Here is a 15,231-nt window from a genome sequence, read left to right as displayed (position 1 = left end):
CATCCTACAGTATGGCATTTTATTCAATGTAATTTATTAAGGATTATTTTTTCCTCATTTAAAATTTTTTTTCACTACCCACCCCTCACTTCAGCTAAAAAAGAGAAATTTGCCTCTAAAAGATATTAAGTTGATATGACCATGTGTTTTGAAAAGCATTTAATGTATGAACTTAGAGCTTTTTTCCAAACTATTTTAAAATAATCATGTAGTCTAAGGTCTCTCTACCGAAAATGACTTCAGTAAGAATGCAAGTACATTTGACTCACCATTACCTGAGAGTTTGCCTATATTTTTAGAAAAGGTTACAATATTAAACCAAAAGACATGAATCAAAAAATAATTTTCGAAAGGTTAAAAAAAAAGGCTTGAAACAAAAATTTTTTGAAACAATTTTTTGTTTCAAAATTTTTTTTGAAACAAAAAAAGCTCTTTACTTAGTCATCCTTCTATCCCTTTTCTTTCTTTCCCTTTCTGGAAAAAAAGGAAACACCTCTGGGTACTGAAATAATTTTCAAAGATTTCTAGAAGTAACAGTTAAGGTGAGTCAGTAGATTCTCTCCCACAATTGTATACTGTTAAAGATCCTTTCAAAAATCTGATTCAGCCACCTGAACATTCTTTCCCTGCAGTTCTCATTATAATTGCTTTGTAGGTTAGAAGAGGACTATAATAACATAAATGTACTTTATGATTTTGTATCTATTGCATTGTGGGATCAAGGAAAGAGCAATGACCTCAGGTCAGAAGAACCTGAATCTGAAACTTATTAGCCATCTTAGAAACAAAGACTAAGAACTCAAACTAAAATTCATGAAATTAAAAAGGAATTATATTGAGGATATCAATTTTTAAAATTTAATTCTAGGGTTTCCCTGGTGGCACAGTGGTTGAGAGTCCGCCTGCCGATGCAGGGGACACAGATTCGTGCCCCAGTCCGGGAGGATCCCACATGCCGCGGAGCGGCTGGGCCCGTGTGCCATGGCCGCTGAGCCTGCGCGTCCGGAGGTTGCACTCCGCAACGGGAGAGGCCGCAACAGTGAGAGGCCTGCGTACCGCAAAAAAAAAAAAAAAAAAAAAAAAAATTAATTCTAGAAATAATAGGCATTATTAAAATTTGATAAAGCCTAAGACAATAAAAGGAAATAACACTTTTAAAATACATTTTTCATATTTGAGGCAGAAAACCTGACAAATTAATTAAAATTTTTGATTATAGATCTATGAATTTTTAATTACTTTGAAATTTTTTATATTTCTTGAAGAGGCATCAAAGAGCCTCTGGAAGCCACTGTAGTCTCTTCTAAAACATTCTTTGGTATACTATCTGGGACCAAATGCTGGGCTCGATGGATACTGATCTAATTCAGTGTAGCATTTATATTGTTAAGATGATCTGTATTATCATTGCTCATGTAAAAGTGTCTTACATCTTTTTCTTTTAGGTATGTAAAAGAAGGAGATACAGTGTCTCAGTTTGATAGCATCTGTGAAGTTCAAAGTGATAAAGCTTCTGTTACTATCACTAGTCGTTACGACGGAGTCATTAAAAAACTATATTATAATCTAGATGATATTGCCTACGTGGGAAAGCCATTAGTAGACATAGAAACGGAAGCTTTAAAAGGTACTGTATATATATGTTCATCTATTTTGCCAAATTGATTACTGCTGTCATTTTGTCATTGGGTACCAATTGTAAGTGGAGTTTACTTTTAACAACTTACAGGATTTGATTTGGGGGTTTAGAAGCTGAAATCAGGAAAATAGGAAAGGTACTCCGTGATGCATGATTATCTTTTGACCAGTTACCATGTTAAAAACATGTACAGTAATACTTCATTTATCTGGAGGCCTACCTTCTGGAAACCTTGGTGTTCAAAGAAGCAACAAGCTCTCTTGGGAATTAAAGATTCAAGCTTTAAACACTGGTCACTAGTAAAACTTGGAATATGCAAAGATTAAATCTCACATAATGGGATTGCTCTGTTTGCCGCTGATATGAAAACCGAAACACACTCATTGGTGATGGTTATGAAAGCCAAATTTCTTAAAGAGAAGTAGAAGACAAAAGGAGGAAAATCAGAATGAGAAGCAAACTAGCATTCAGAAGCAGCAGCAACCGTAGAACTTATAAGCAGTAGATGTCCTGACAAAAGGGAATTCGTTATGAGAAGGTTCCTGGAAAATTAAAACAGTGCGCTGTCCCTATGGTAGCAGATAGCTGGCTCTCTACATCAGAAGTTCCCTTTGGCATTGTTGTGATACACCAAGGTTATGTCATCTAGGAAGCTTTGATGTGGGGGCAGGGGGAGCAGAGTCTGTGATGCAACCCTAAGCCCACGATCTATCTAGAAGTGCTGAGATAGACATTTCAGTAGTGTAATTTGGAAGTCTAGAAGGAGTCTGAATTAGAGTGGCTGGCTGACTCTTAGTCCTGCAGTCTGTACAATAATATAATAACTAATATCATAGTCACACTTTATAGTTTATAAAATGTTTCACACTTAGTATTTTATTTATTCTTATTTGTGAGGTATTCCAGTTTAATGAATGAAGAATCACTGGGTAATTTGCCCAATGGCTGTGACAAAGCCAAATTTAGAACTCGGATGTCCGGAGTCTTTGTCGAGAATATTTTCAGCTATAACATGTTGCCTCCAAAAGCTGGAAGGTAACTTATTAAAGCCTTCCTATTATTTATTTAATTTCTATTATTATAAAAACAGGATGCGTGCATTGTAGAAAGTTACAAAATGCAGAAAAACAAAAATAAGAAAATGAAAACACATTCCTACAACTCATTAATCACCACCCTTAACACATTAATGTATGTCATTCCAGACATTTTTCTAGGCACATGTACATAAGCATTTTGGTATTTTTTTTTTCTCCCCACCTTCACTGGAGTATAATTGCCTTACAATGTTGTGTTAGTCTCTGCTGTACAACAAAGTGAATCGGCTATATGTATACATACGTCCCCATATCCCCTCCCTCTTAAGCCTTCCCTCCCACCCTCCCTATCCCATCCCTCTAGGTCGTCACAAAGCATCCACTTGATCTCCCTGTGCTATGCAGCAGCTTCCCACCAGCCATCCATTTTACATTTGGTAGTGTATATATGTCCATGCCACTCTCTCACTTCGTCCCAGCTTCCCCTTCTCTTCCTGTGTCCTCAAGTCCGTTTTCTATGTCAGTGTCTTTATTCCTGCCCTGCCACTAGGTTCATCAGTACCACTTTTTTTTTTTTTTTTTTTGCGGTACGCGGGCCTCTCACCGTTGTGGCCTCTCCCGTTGCGGAGCACAGGCTCCGGACGCGCAGGCTCAGCGGCCATGGCTCACGGGCCCAGCCGCTCCGCGGCATGTGGGATCTTCCCGGACCGGGGCACGAACCTTTGTTCCCTGCATCGGCAGGCGGACTCTCAACCACTGCGCCACCAGGGAAGCCCCAGTACCACTTTTTTATATTCCACATATATGCGTTAACAATACGGTATTTGTTTTTCTCTTTATGACTTACTTCACTCTGTATGACAGACTCTAGGTCCATCCACCTCACTACACATAACTCAATTTCATTCCTTTTAATGGCTGAGTAGTATTCCATTGTATATATGTGCCACATCTTCTTTATCCATTCATTTAGGTTGCTTCCATGTACTGGCTATTGTAAATAGTGCTGCAATGAACATTGGGGTACATGATTCATTTTGAATTATAGTTTTCTCAGGGTATATGCCCAGTAGTGGGATTGCTGGGTCATAAGGTAGTTCTATTTTTAGTTCTTTAAGGAACCTCCATACTGTTCTCCATAGTGGCTGTATCAATTTACATTCCCACTAACAGTGCAAGAAGGTTCTCTTTTCTCCACACCCTCTCCAGCATTTATTGTTTGTAGACTTTTTGGTGATGGCCATTCTGACAGGTGTGAGGTGATACCTCATTGTAGTTTTGATTTACATTTCTCTAATAATTAGTGATGTTGAGCAGCTTTTCATGTGCTTCTTGACCATCTGTATATCTTCTTGGAGAAATGTCTATTTAGGTCTTCTGCCCATTTTTGGATTGGGTGGTTTGTTTTTTTTCCTATTGAGCTGCATGAGCTGCTTGTATATTTTGGAGATTAATCCTTTGTCAGTTGCTTCTTTTGCAAATATTTTCTCCCATTCGGAGGGTTGTCTTTTCATCTTGTTTATGGTTCCCTTTGCTGTGCAAAAGCTTTTAAGTTTAATTGGTCCCGTTTGTTTATTTTTGTTTTTATTTTCATTACTCTAGGAGGTGGGTCAAAAAGGATCTTGCTGTGGTTTATGTCGTAGAGTGTTCTGCCTATGTTTTCCTCTAAGAGTTTTATAGTGTCTGGCCCTATATTTATTTATTTTATTTTATTTTATTTTTAACATCTTTATTGGAGTATAATTGCTTTACAAGGGTGTGTTAGTTTCTGCTTTATAACAAAGTGAATCAGCTATACATATACATATATCCCCATATCTCCTCCCTCTTGCGTCTCCCTTCCACCCTCCCTATCCTACCCTTTAGGTCTTTAATCCATTTTGAGTTTATTTTTGGGTATGGCGTTAGGGAGCATTCTAATTTCATTCTTTTACATGTAGCTGTCCAGTTTTTCCAGCACTATTTATTGAAGAGGCTGTCTTTTTTCCATTGTATATTCTTGCCTCCTTTGTCAAAGATAAGGTGACCATATGTGTGTGGGTTTATCTCTGGGCTTTCTATCCTGTTCTATGGATCTGTATTTCTCTTTTTGTGCCAGTACTATGCTGTCTTGATTACTGTAGCTTTTTAATGTAGTTTGAAGTCGGGGAGCCTGATTCCTCCAGCTCCATTTTTCTTTCTCAAGATTGCTTTGGCTATTTGGGGTCTTTTGTATTTCCATACAAATTGTAAAATTTCTTGTTCTAGTTCTGTAAAAAATGCCATTGGTAATTTGATAGGGGTTGCATTGAACCTGTAGATTGCTTTGGGTAGTATAGTCATTTTCACAATATTGATTCTTCCAATCCAGGAGCATGGTATATCACTCCATCTGTTTATGTCATCTTTGATTTCTTTCATCAGTGTTTTACAGTTTTCTGAGTACAGGTCTTTTGCCTCCTTAGGTAGGTTTATCCCTAGGTATTTTATTCTTTTTGTTGCAATGGTAAATGGGATTGTTTCCTTAATTTCTGTTTCTGAACTTTCATTGTTAGTGTATAGGAATGCAAGAGATTTCTGTGCATTAATTTTGTATCCTGCAACCTTACCAAATTCATTGATTAGTTCTAGTAGTTTCCTGGTGGCATCTTTAGGATTTTCTATTTATAATATCATGTCATCAGCAACAGTGACAGTTTTACTTCTTCTTTTCCAATTTGTATTCCTTTTATTTCTTTTTCTTCTCTGATTGCCGAGGCTAGGACTTCCAAAACTATGTTGAATGATAGTGGTGAGAGTGGACGTCCTTGTCTTGTTTCTTAGAGGAAATACTTTCAGTTTTTCACCATTGAGAATGATGTTGGCTGTGGGTTTGTCATATGTGGCCTTTATTATCCTGAGGTAGTTTCCCTCTATGCCCATTTTCTGGAGAGTTTTTATCACAAATGGGTGTTGCATTTTCTCAAAAGCTTTCTCTGCATCTATTGAGATGATCATATGGTTTTTATTTTTCAATTTGTTAATATGGTGTATCACATTGATTGATTTGCATACATTGAAGAATCCTTGCATCCCTGGGATAAACCCCACTTGATCATGGTGTATGATCCTTTTGATGTGCTGTTGGATTCTGTTTGGTAGTATTTTGTCGCGGATTTTTGCACTTATATTCATGAGCGATATTGGTCTGTAATTTTTTTGTGTGTGCGATATTTGTCTGGTTTTGTTATTGGGGTGATGGTAGCCTCGTAGAATGAGTTCAGGAGTGTTCCTCCCTCCACAAATTTTTGGAAGAGTTTGAGAAGGATAGGAATTAACTGTTCTCTAGATGTTTGATAGAATTTGCCTGTGAAGCCATCTGGTCCTGGACTTTTGTTTGTTGGAAGATTTTAATTACAGTTTCAATTTCATTACCTGTGATTGGTGTGTTTATATTTTCTAATTCTTCCTGGTTCAATCTTGGAAAGTTGTACCTTTCCAAGAATTTGTCCATTACTTCAGGTAGTCCAGTTTATTGGCATATAGTTGCTTGTGGTAGTCTCTTATGATCCTTTGTATTTCTGCAGTGTCAGCTGTAATCTCTCCTTTCTCATTTCTCATTTTATTGATTTGAGTCCTCTCCCTTTTTTTCTTGATGAGTCTGGCTAAAAATTTATCAGTTTTATATATCTTCTCAATGAACCAACTTTTAGTTTTATTGATCTTTGCTATTGTTTTCTTCATTTCTCTTTCATTTATTTCTGCTCCGATCTTTATGATTTCTTTCCTTCTACTAATTTTGGGTTTTCTTTGTTCTTTTTCTAGTTGCTTTAGGTGTAAGGTTAGATTGTTTATTTGAGATTTTTCTTGTTTTCTTGAGGTGAACTTGAATTGCTATAAACTTCCCTCTTAGAACTGATTTTGCTGCATCCCATAGACTTTGGATCGTTGTGTTTTTGTTGTCATTTGTTTCTAGGTGTTTTTAAATTTCTTCTTTGATTTCTTCAGTGATCTCTAAGTTATTTAGCAGTGCCCTGTTTAGCCTCCATGTATTTGTGTTTTTTACAGTTTTCTTCTTGTAATTGATTTCTAATCTCAGCATTGTGGTTGGAAAAGATGTTTGATATAATTTCAGTTTTCTTAAATTTTCCAAGGCTTGATTTATGACCCAACATGAGATGTATTCTGAAGAACATTCCATGTGCACTTGAGAAGAAAGTGTATTCTTCCGCTTATGGGTGGAATGTCCTACAAATATCAATTAAGTCTGTCTGGTCTGTTGTGTCATTTAAAGCCTGTGTTTCCTTATTTATCTTCTGTCTGGATGATCTGTCTGTTGGTGTAAGTGGTGTGTTGAAGTCCCCCACTATTACTGTGTTACTGTCGATTTCCCCTTTTATGGCTGTTAGCATTTGCCTTATGTATTGAGGTGCTCCTATGTTGGGTGCATATATATTTATAATTGTTATGTTTTCTTCTTGGATTGATCCCTTGATCATTATGTAGTGTCCTCCTTATCTCTTGTAACAGTCTTTATTTTAAACTCTATTTTATCTGATATGAGTATTGCTACTCCAGCTTTCTTGTGATTTCCATTTGCATGGAATATCTTTTTCCATCCCCTCACTTTCGGTCTGTACGTGTCCCTAGGTATGAAGTGGATTTCTTGTAGACAGCATATATAAGGGTCTTGTTTTTGTATCCATTCAGCCAGTCTGTGTCTTGGTTGGCGCGTTTAATCCATTTACAGTCAAGGTGATTATCGATATATATGTGCCTATTACCATTTTCTTAATTGATTTGGGTTTGTTTTTTTGGTCTTTTTCTTCTCTTGTGTTTCTCACTTAGAGAAGTTCCTTTAGCATTTGTTGTAAAGCTGGTTTGGTGGTGCTGAATTCTTGTAGCTTTTGCTTGTCTGTAAAGGTTTTGATTTCTCCGTAGAATCTGAAAGAGACCCTTGCTGGGTAGAGTAATCTTGGTTGTAGGTTTTTCCTTTTCATCACTTTATGTATATCCTGCCCCTCCCTTCTGACCTGTAGAGTTTCTGCTGAGAAATCAGCTGTAACCTTATGGGGATTCCCTTGTATGTTATTTTTTGCTTTTTCTTTGCTGTTTTTTCTTTGAATTTTTGTTTGCATTTTGGTATTTTTTTAACCAGACTTGTATTTGGTACATTCTAATGTGTTTGCTTAGTTAATGACTCTACATGTTTTCATAACAATACATTTTCATTTTATCTGGTAGTCACACCATATTTAAATTTAAATTTCCCCAGTTGCCACCAAAATGTCCTTGAAATTTCAATTGGTTTGTTCAAGCTAGAGTCTAGTACAGGACTACAAATTGCACCTGGTCTCTTTTAATCTGGGTCCTACTTCCCCACATGACACTGACTTGCTGAAGAGATGGTAGCAATTTGTTTTGCAGAATGTCACATCTTTTGGACTTGTTGCTTCTTCATGGTGGTATTTGACTTGTTCCTCTCTTCTTTATATTTCCTGTAAACTAGAAGTAAGTTTTAAAGGCTAGGTTGCAGTTAAATATTTTGGCTAGAGTCTACATCCTGGAACTATTATGTATTTCATATTTCTCCGTATCAGGACACAAATAACGTCTGGATGATCTGGTGTAATAATGCTAAGTTTAAACATGGAACCATAACCATACCCTTGCCATAACCATACCACAATTATTTTAGTGGTTGTAGAATGATGATTTTTGGATTCCTTTAACATTATTAGGTGGCATTATTCTGTAAAGTGGAGCTATCCCTTCCTTCATCAATTGGGGCTATTTGTTACTATGAAATACAGTTCCTACTGGAAAGACATTCCAGTCTTTCTTTACCAATTATTAAAATAAGGAGTTACTTTAATAGGCCCTTCAAATGGTGATATTAATTTTTCCAACATTCTCTTTGTTTATATTTCATTTGACCTGATGTTTTTATTATAATTCTTTTTAATGCTCAAATCATTAATAGTGGTGACCATTTCAAGGTGGCTTCTGTGTGTTCTTTTAACATGATGCTGTTACTTTTCAAAACCTTCCTTGCTTTTGGCACAAGAAGATGATCTGGGACTCACCTTATATTGATACTTTTCCTACCCCAGTCCTGGAATTATCCATTCCTTGAGGGCCTCTTGTTCCTTTTAATGTGGAATAAATAAGAGACCATAATCTGGGTACTAGGGGTGCTATTATCTTGACTCCAAATTTCTACTGAAAGGCATGATTTAGGAATATTAAAAACAAAAAAGAATTTACCTTTAAAAATTACCTGAAATAAACACAGAATTATTTTGATGGATCAACAAGATAATAGGTATAGATTTTTCTTTCATTCGGTTAAGACCTAGAAAGGAAAGAATTATACTCTTGGCATAAACTGAGACAACCAAAGATGCTGAACATTATTGTGGATGTTAGTAAATTAGAATACCCTGTCAAGTGCTGTAGACCAGATTAGATACCTATCTAGGCCATCCACAAAAGCAAATTATAGTCATCCTGTGGTATTTGCAAAGGATTGGTTGTAGCACACACACACACTCACACACACACACACACAGGGACACCAAAATCTGCGGATGCTCAAGTCCTTTGTATAAAATGGTGTAGTGGGCTTCCCTGGTGGTGCAGTGGTTGAGAGTCCGCCTGCCGATGCAAGGGACACGGGTTCATGCCCCGGTCCGGGAGGATCCCACGTGCTGTGGAGCGGCTGGGCCCATGAGCCATGGCTGCTGAGCCTGCACGTCTGGAGCCTGTGCTCTGCAACGGAGAGTCCACAGCAGTGAGAGGTCTGTGTACCGCAAAAAAAAAAAAAAAATGGTGTAGTATTTGCATATAGCCTACATACATTTTTTTTCTGTGTATCTTCGATTAGCAGTTGGTTGAATCCATGAATACAGAACCTGTGGATTCCCAGGGCTGACTGTATATGAACAAGTGAACAGCTGGGATTTGTGGGGGGTTTTATTGTTTCCTTTTATTTCTTAGAGTTTCTTTTGGTATCTCCAATGAAATCCAACTTAATAAGTCTTGATATAGCAAATTATAAAATCATAGAACTTTTTCAGGAGGGGGTATATTATTTCTAGATAATTTTTTACAAAAATTAATTTCCTGTATGACATGGATGAATCTTGAAAAATTATGCTGAGTCAGAGAAGCCAGACATAAAAGAGAACATGCTGTATGATTCTATGTACATAAAGTTTTAGAAATGCAAACTAATATATTTTGACAACAAACCCATTAGTGGTTGCCTGCTGATAGGGTAGGAAGGAGGCAGAAGGTTAGGAGGGAGGAATTACCAAGGAGTATAAGGAAACTTTGGGGGGTGATATGTCCGTTATCTTGATTTTGGTGATAGTTATGGGTATATATATATTTCAAGACTTATGAAATTTTATATTTTATGTATGTACAGTTTATTATATGTCTGTAAAAACTTAATGGGATTGGATAGGTTATGTTCAGAGTAAAAATTATCTGATAATTTTCCTCAGAGAACTGATCATTGTTAGCTATTCTATTTCATTTGCAATTCAAAGTGTATTCTGAATAATTGCCTTGCATGCTAATTTTATTTTGTGTGTGTACCTTTTTGCTTTTATATTTATGTTTTCTTGTAATTTTTATTGTTTTTTTACTGTAAGAATGACTATGAAGCATAAAATAAATAAGCAAGCCTATAGAATAGTAGGTTCAACTTACTAAGAAATTTATATGTGCCTCTTTTTAAATTCTGGAAACAAGAAAAGTTTCTAAATATTTTGTGTACCTGTCTTAAACAAGAATTTGTAGTAATACTGAATTTGTCTATACTGTTCCTCATTTTAATGCCAAGAAAATCAATTATACTATAAATAGAAAATTACCTAAAGAAAAGTCTTTTAGAAGTATAAGACACATTATGTCCATTTTACAGGTGGGAAATAATTGTAGCATAGAACCATCAAGAGTGTAAGGGATCAAGAGTAGACGTCTTAATAGCAGTAATGGAAATTAAATCCTGTCTTTTAATGCTTGTTTAAATAATATTCTATGGTACTCTCTTTGTAACATGGTGTTGCAGCCTGCTTTTCAAGACTGGAGTGTCATGATAATTCTGATGAGGGAAAAAGTATTTGTGACCTCCAACTCCTATCTCTGAGTGCTCTGACTGTAGGTAGACTCTACTTGAAAAGAGCTCACTAGACTCATTTATGCTGTTTAAAAAAAAAAATTACAAATTGAAATTTAGTTAATTAATATTATCAAGATTATGTCAAAGCTGATTCATGTCTCAGTATGTTGTCTGCTGTGAACTCAGTCTTAAGAATATTGCCATGAGTTCTCTTTACAGCTAACCTGGCTTTCTCTAACCTCTATTTTAAAAAGTAGCATGACTCCTCACTTTTCTAAACAAGTAAAGCTTTTTGAACCCGAACTTTTCTAAACCATTTATTTAATGGGAATCAGTAGTTTTATTTATTTATTTTTTAAACCTACATATTTTATGCCTTCTTAAAGGGAGGATATTGGGTATAACCTAAAATCTTTTTGATTATGCAAAGGCATGTTAATGAACATTCATTTTTCTGGGAAAAACACAATTCTGCCTCTGATTTTTGTTTTTTCAGCCTACCTCTTAGCCTTGTCATTGTGCCAGGCCATCACTCTCCTTCTTAACTTTCTGGCAATACAGATAACCAAGTTGTTAAGAAATATGTGCTAAGAAGAGAAAATAGGTTGTGATTGAGAGTATAAATGACTTTTCTCTGGAGCAAGTGTACGGTTTTAATGCTGAGGCTGCGTGGCACGGTTTTAGGTGTTCTGCACCTACAGCTGTGTACAACATTAAGTTGCCAGAATGCTGGACCACCAGACAAGTGGAGAGTTACTATACCTAATTAGCTCTAATTGAGGAGTCTTGCCACCATGGGGAAGTATTAAGGGAAGAGAGGAAGGGACATAAGATGTAGCAGAATACTTTATAGCAGAAGGGACATAAGATGTAGCAGAATACTTTTATATTATTCTGCTGTTATATTGCATTTACCCTTTAACATGAGCACCTATCATCGTAACTAAAACCTTATTTTGTATAGCTAATTGTAGACTGAATTGATTGAATTAGCTGTTTCAGTAATTTGAAGTGAGAAAGAAAATGCTATGCAATCTCATTGGTTTAGACATCATTAATTCTCAATTTATGATCGTTTGAGCAGAAACTAAACTAAGGTTTAGATTTGTGCTATGAAGAAAAGTCTTCCTAAGAAGTTTTGCAGGGAGGAAAAGTTTAAAGCTTCTTACAAAAACAACTCTTTCAAAAACCTTTGAGTGCTTTGGTATTTCAAAAAGTATTTCCCATTGCAATCACACAGTTTTAATATTTTTACTAATTCAACTTACTCTTATTTAATCTGAAATAATATAATTTTATTATTAATTTTCTTCACATGATGAATTCCAGCAACACTAAATTGACAGTCTTCATGATAAAAACTTATTTACCAGAGTCCTTTTGTTCTTTCTTAAAATTTAATTAAGGTTTTAAAAACTGTATCTAAATCCACTACTGAAGGAATAAAATCCCACATATTAGAGTATAGTGCAAGAACAGTGAAAATCACATCAGCTGGGGAGAGTCATGAAATTTTAGCTTAGTCTTAACTCCATCCCCCTTAGAGTCTGTTTCTACATTGGTAAAATCAAGAATGTGCCCTGCATTCTTGTAGCATTATTGTGAACATCAAAGGAGAAAATAAGTATATAAAGTATACTCTATATAAGTATAATCATATAAAAAAACTTAGAAAATTTCTTCAAGTGCTATTTAACAAGGTAGTATTTTATTTTTTTTTATTTATGTTTTAAACAAGTTTCAAATGATTTTTTAAGGCAACTTCATACCTGGAATACGAAACTAGGTTGAAAATTACTAAGACTTCATTTTTGCATAAAAGAAAAATTGCCTTTATCACACTGGAATTCTTAATTTTCTCAGAATCAAACTTAGTTATTTTAAAAGGCAAGGAATAAAGTACATTGAATGAATGGAATTATAACCAAAGCTAATATGATCAAGATCATTTTCCCCAAAGCCTCATTTGAAAAGAATTTGACATTTTAATGTGAAAAGTCACAGAAGTCCTTTACGTTTAACTAAGCTCCTCAAAATATTGTGCCAAATACTTAACATTTATATTAAAACACTTTAAGTTGTATTTTTACCATATACATGTCCAAAAACAATCCTGAAAAGAATATTTTCTTACAATAAAAAACTTCCTGCTTTTCAAAGTCTGATCGGTTGCAATCATAAAAATACTAGGTTCCTGTTTATAAGCTCATGATATGAAAACAACTATGTCCAATAGCTTCAGGGGAAAGTACAAACTAGAATTTACTGTTAATAATTTCTTCCTCATCTTAGTCATCTATGTGAAGTACAGTAGGAAGGAGTCAAATGTTAGGACTTACTCTTCAAAAAGTTGAAAAACGACAGGAGTTACTGCCAGGTCCCACTCTGTTACACAAACTCTGGTTTTACATCAAGATCACCATGGTTTTATTTTAGTCATCCTCTGATTTACTGTCCACACTTTCTTCATATTGCATAGAACAATCATATGTTTAATTAAATCTGGAAAAAGTAATAAGCATTCCACATTTTGGGGGTAGCAATATGGGCCTCCCCCTGTGTTAAACATGTCGCAGTTTATAGCTAAGCTGACAGTTCAAAGGCTGAACCGGAGTAACCAGGACAGCTTGACTTTGCTGGTTTCCCAGTTGCATAGCTTGCAATCTCTATTTCATCGAGGTAACAGGGCACGGTAACAGGAACAGATTGTTGCATCAGCAAAACTGAACCAGCAGCAACTTTCTCCAAAACTGTAACTGTTTTTCTAATGTGCAATCTCTATCAGGGCTAAGGTTATTGAATCAAATGCTAATAGAAGTTATTGTGGCCGCTAGCTCTCTAAGTTGAATTTAGAAGCCGTTCTTTTCTCTCCTGCCTGAAAGATCTGGTCATCTTCCTAGATCTTCTTCCTAGTTGTTAGGTTCTGAACCAAATATCCTTTTGTATCTGTGCGAAATTGTGATTTGATGTTGATCACTCCGTTTATCTTGGCATCATGCCACAAACACTCATCCATTTAGAAAATGACATTCCCTCCATTCCTTATGATTTACTTCTTCTCTACTGGGTCACTTTTAAGATAAGTTCTATGATCAAGGTTACAAAAAGACTGGAAACCCTTGGATCATGGAAATGGCTTTCTGGTAGATATTCTCTGTTAAATCTCTGTTAAATCATCCCTGGCTTTCCAATGTCCTTAGCAAGGTAGTATTTTAGTATTAAGAGAGCTTTCTTCCCACAACTACATGACAGCTACAACTCATATATAATATGAGTGACTTCTTGCAAATCTTTGTTTTATTACTTAATACTTACACCGAAGTTATTCCAAAAGGCAGTACTACTTGGTGATATATAGAATTTTTTCCAGAAAGGTAAGTAGCAATAAATAACATGATATTTTGGAACTGTTATATAATAACTTGTATATGATATGTCTGGGCATTTATGCATTTCTCAAACTGTAGCAAATATGCATTATTCATATGCATATGGGATTCCTACAACTGAACCCCCTTGATTTTTCTTTGGATCTTAGTTTTCTTTGGATCTTAGTTCCTAATGCTAATCTTTCTTACTAGTTTCTCCAGTAACTTCAACAGATGTGGACAATGCACAGGGCTTCTCAAAGTGCAATAAAATTATGCCTGGAGCTGTAGAAGTTATATTCCAGCTTATTTGACCAGAAAGAAAATCTACTAGGGCCAGCCATGAACTAAAGGAAACAGCACAAACTGAGTCAGCCCTAGGATTGAATCCCAGCTCTTCACAGTTTATTTGGTGTGTGACCTTGGGCCAGTCTCTTCATCTCAAGTCTCATTTTTTTTAATCTGTAAAATGGGGATAATAACACCTATCTTACACACTGGAGTGAAGATTAAGATATTACATATGTAGTGCAGTATACGATATATACTAGGTGATTGTGGGAAGGAAGAATAATTTTCCCTGTACCTTCTGAGTTCTTAGCTGAGACCCCTGTAATAAAAGACAGATGAACAAGAGAAAAACAAATTTATTAATATGTAGACGTCATGTATACCTGGGAGATACCCAGGAAAAATGAATAACTCAGAGAGGTGGCTTTAGGATTCAGGTTTAAATACCTTCTTAATAGGGAAAGGGGAGGAGGGATGTAGGCCTCTTAGGGGAGAGTAGATGATTTTTAGGAAGGATGAATTGGCTCTTAGAAGAATATATGGGAGGTATGATAGTTTGTGACAAAAGTTTATATGGATGTGTTGCTGATTTCTAGTCTCTTCTCCTGTGATGAGTCAATCTTCCATGGTTGGATGAAACTCCTAGGGAGGGAGTTTCTGACAGTTGAGTTCCTTTTGGATGTCTTTAGGTACATGAAGAGAGTTCAGAGTAAGCCTCTCCCTGCATTTGTTGTTTTTCAAGTGCGTACAGCTCTTGAAAATAATCAGTACACCAAAGTGGCATATTTTGGGGTGGTATGTCCTGAA

The 15,231-nt window shown here is 35.8% G+C and overlaps 1 protein-coding gene across 1 annotated transcript in view; it reads left to right on the top strand.

Moving 5' to 3' along the window:
- DBT (dihydrolipoamide branched chain transacylase E2) overlaps positions 1-15,231 on the top strand; it is a 42,324-nt gene that overhangs the window by 11,855 nt on the left and 15,238 nt on the right. The window contains exon 4 of the mRNA XM_065885446.1: positions 1,446-1,627. Within this exon, the coding sequence (XP_065741518.1) occupies positions 1,446-1,627 (182 nt within the window). The remainder of the gene's footprint in view (positions 1-1,445; positions 1,628-15,231) is intronic.

This window comes from Phocoena phocoena, chromosome 1, assembly GCF_963924675.1.
Source record: "Phocoena phocoena chromosome 1, mPhoPho1.1, whole genome shotgun sequence".
NCBI classification, from domain to species: Eukaryota; Metazoa; Chordata; class Mammalia; order Artiodactyla; family Phocoenidae; genus Phocoena; species Phocoena phocoena.
The sequence above is the reverse complement of the archived record's forward strand: the minus strand, read 5'-3'. Positions and strand labels throughout refer to the sequence as shown.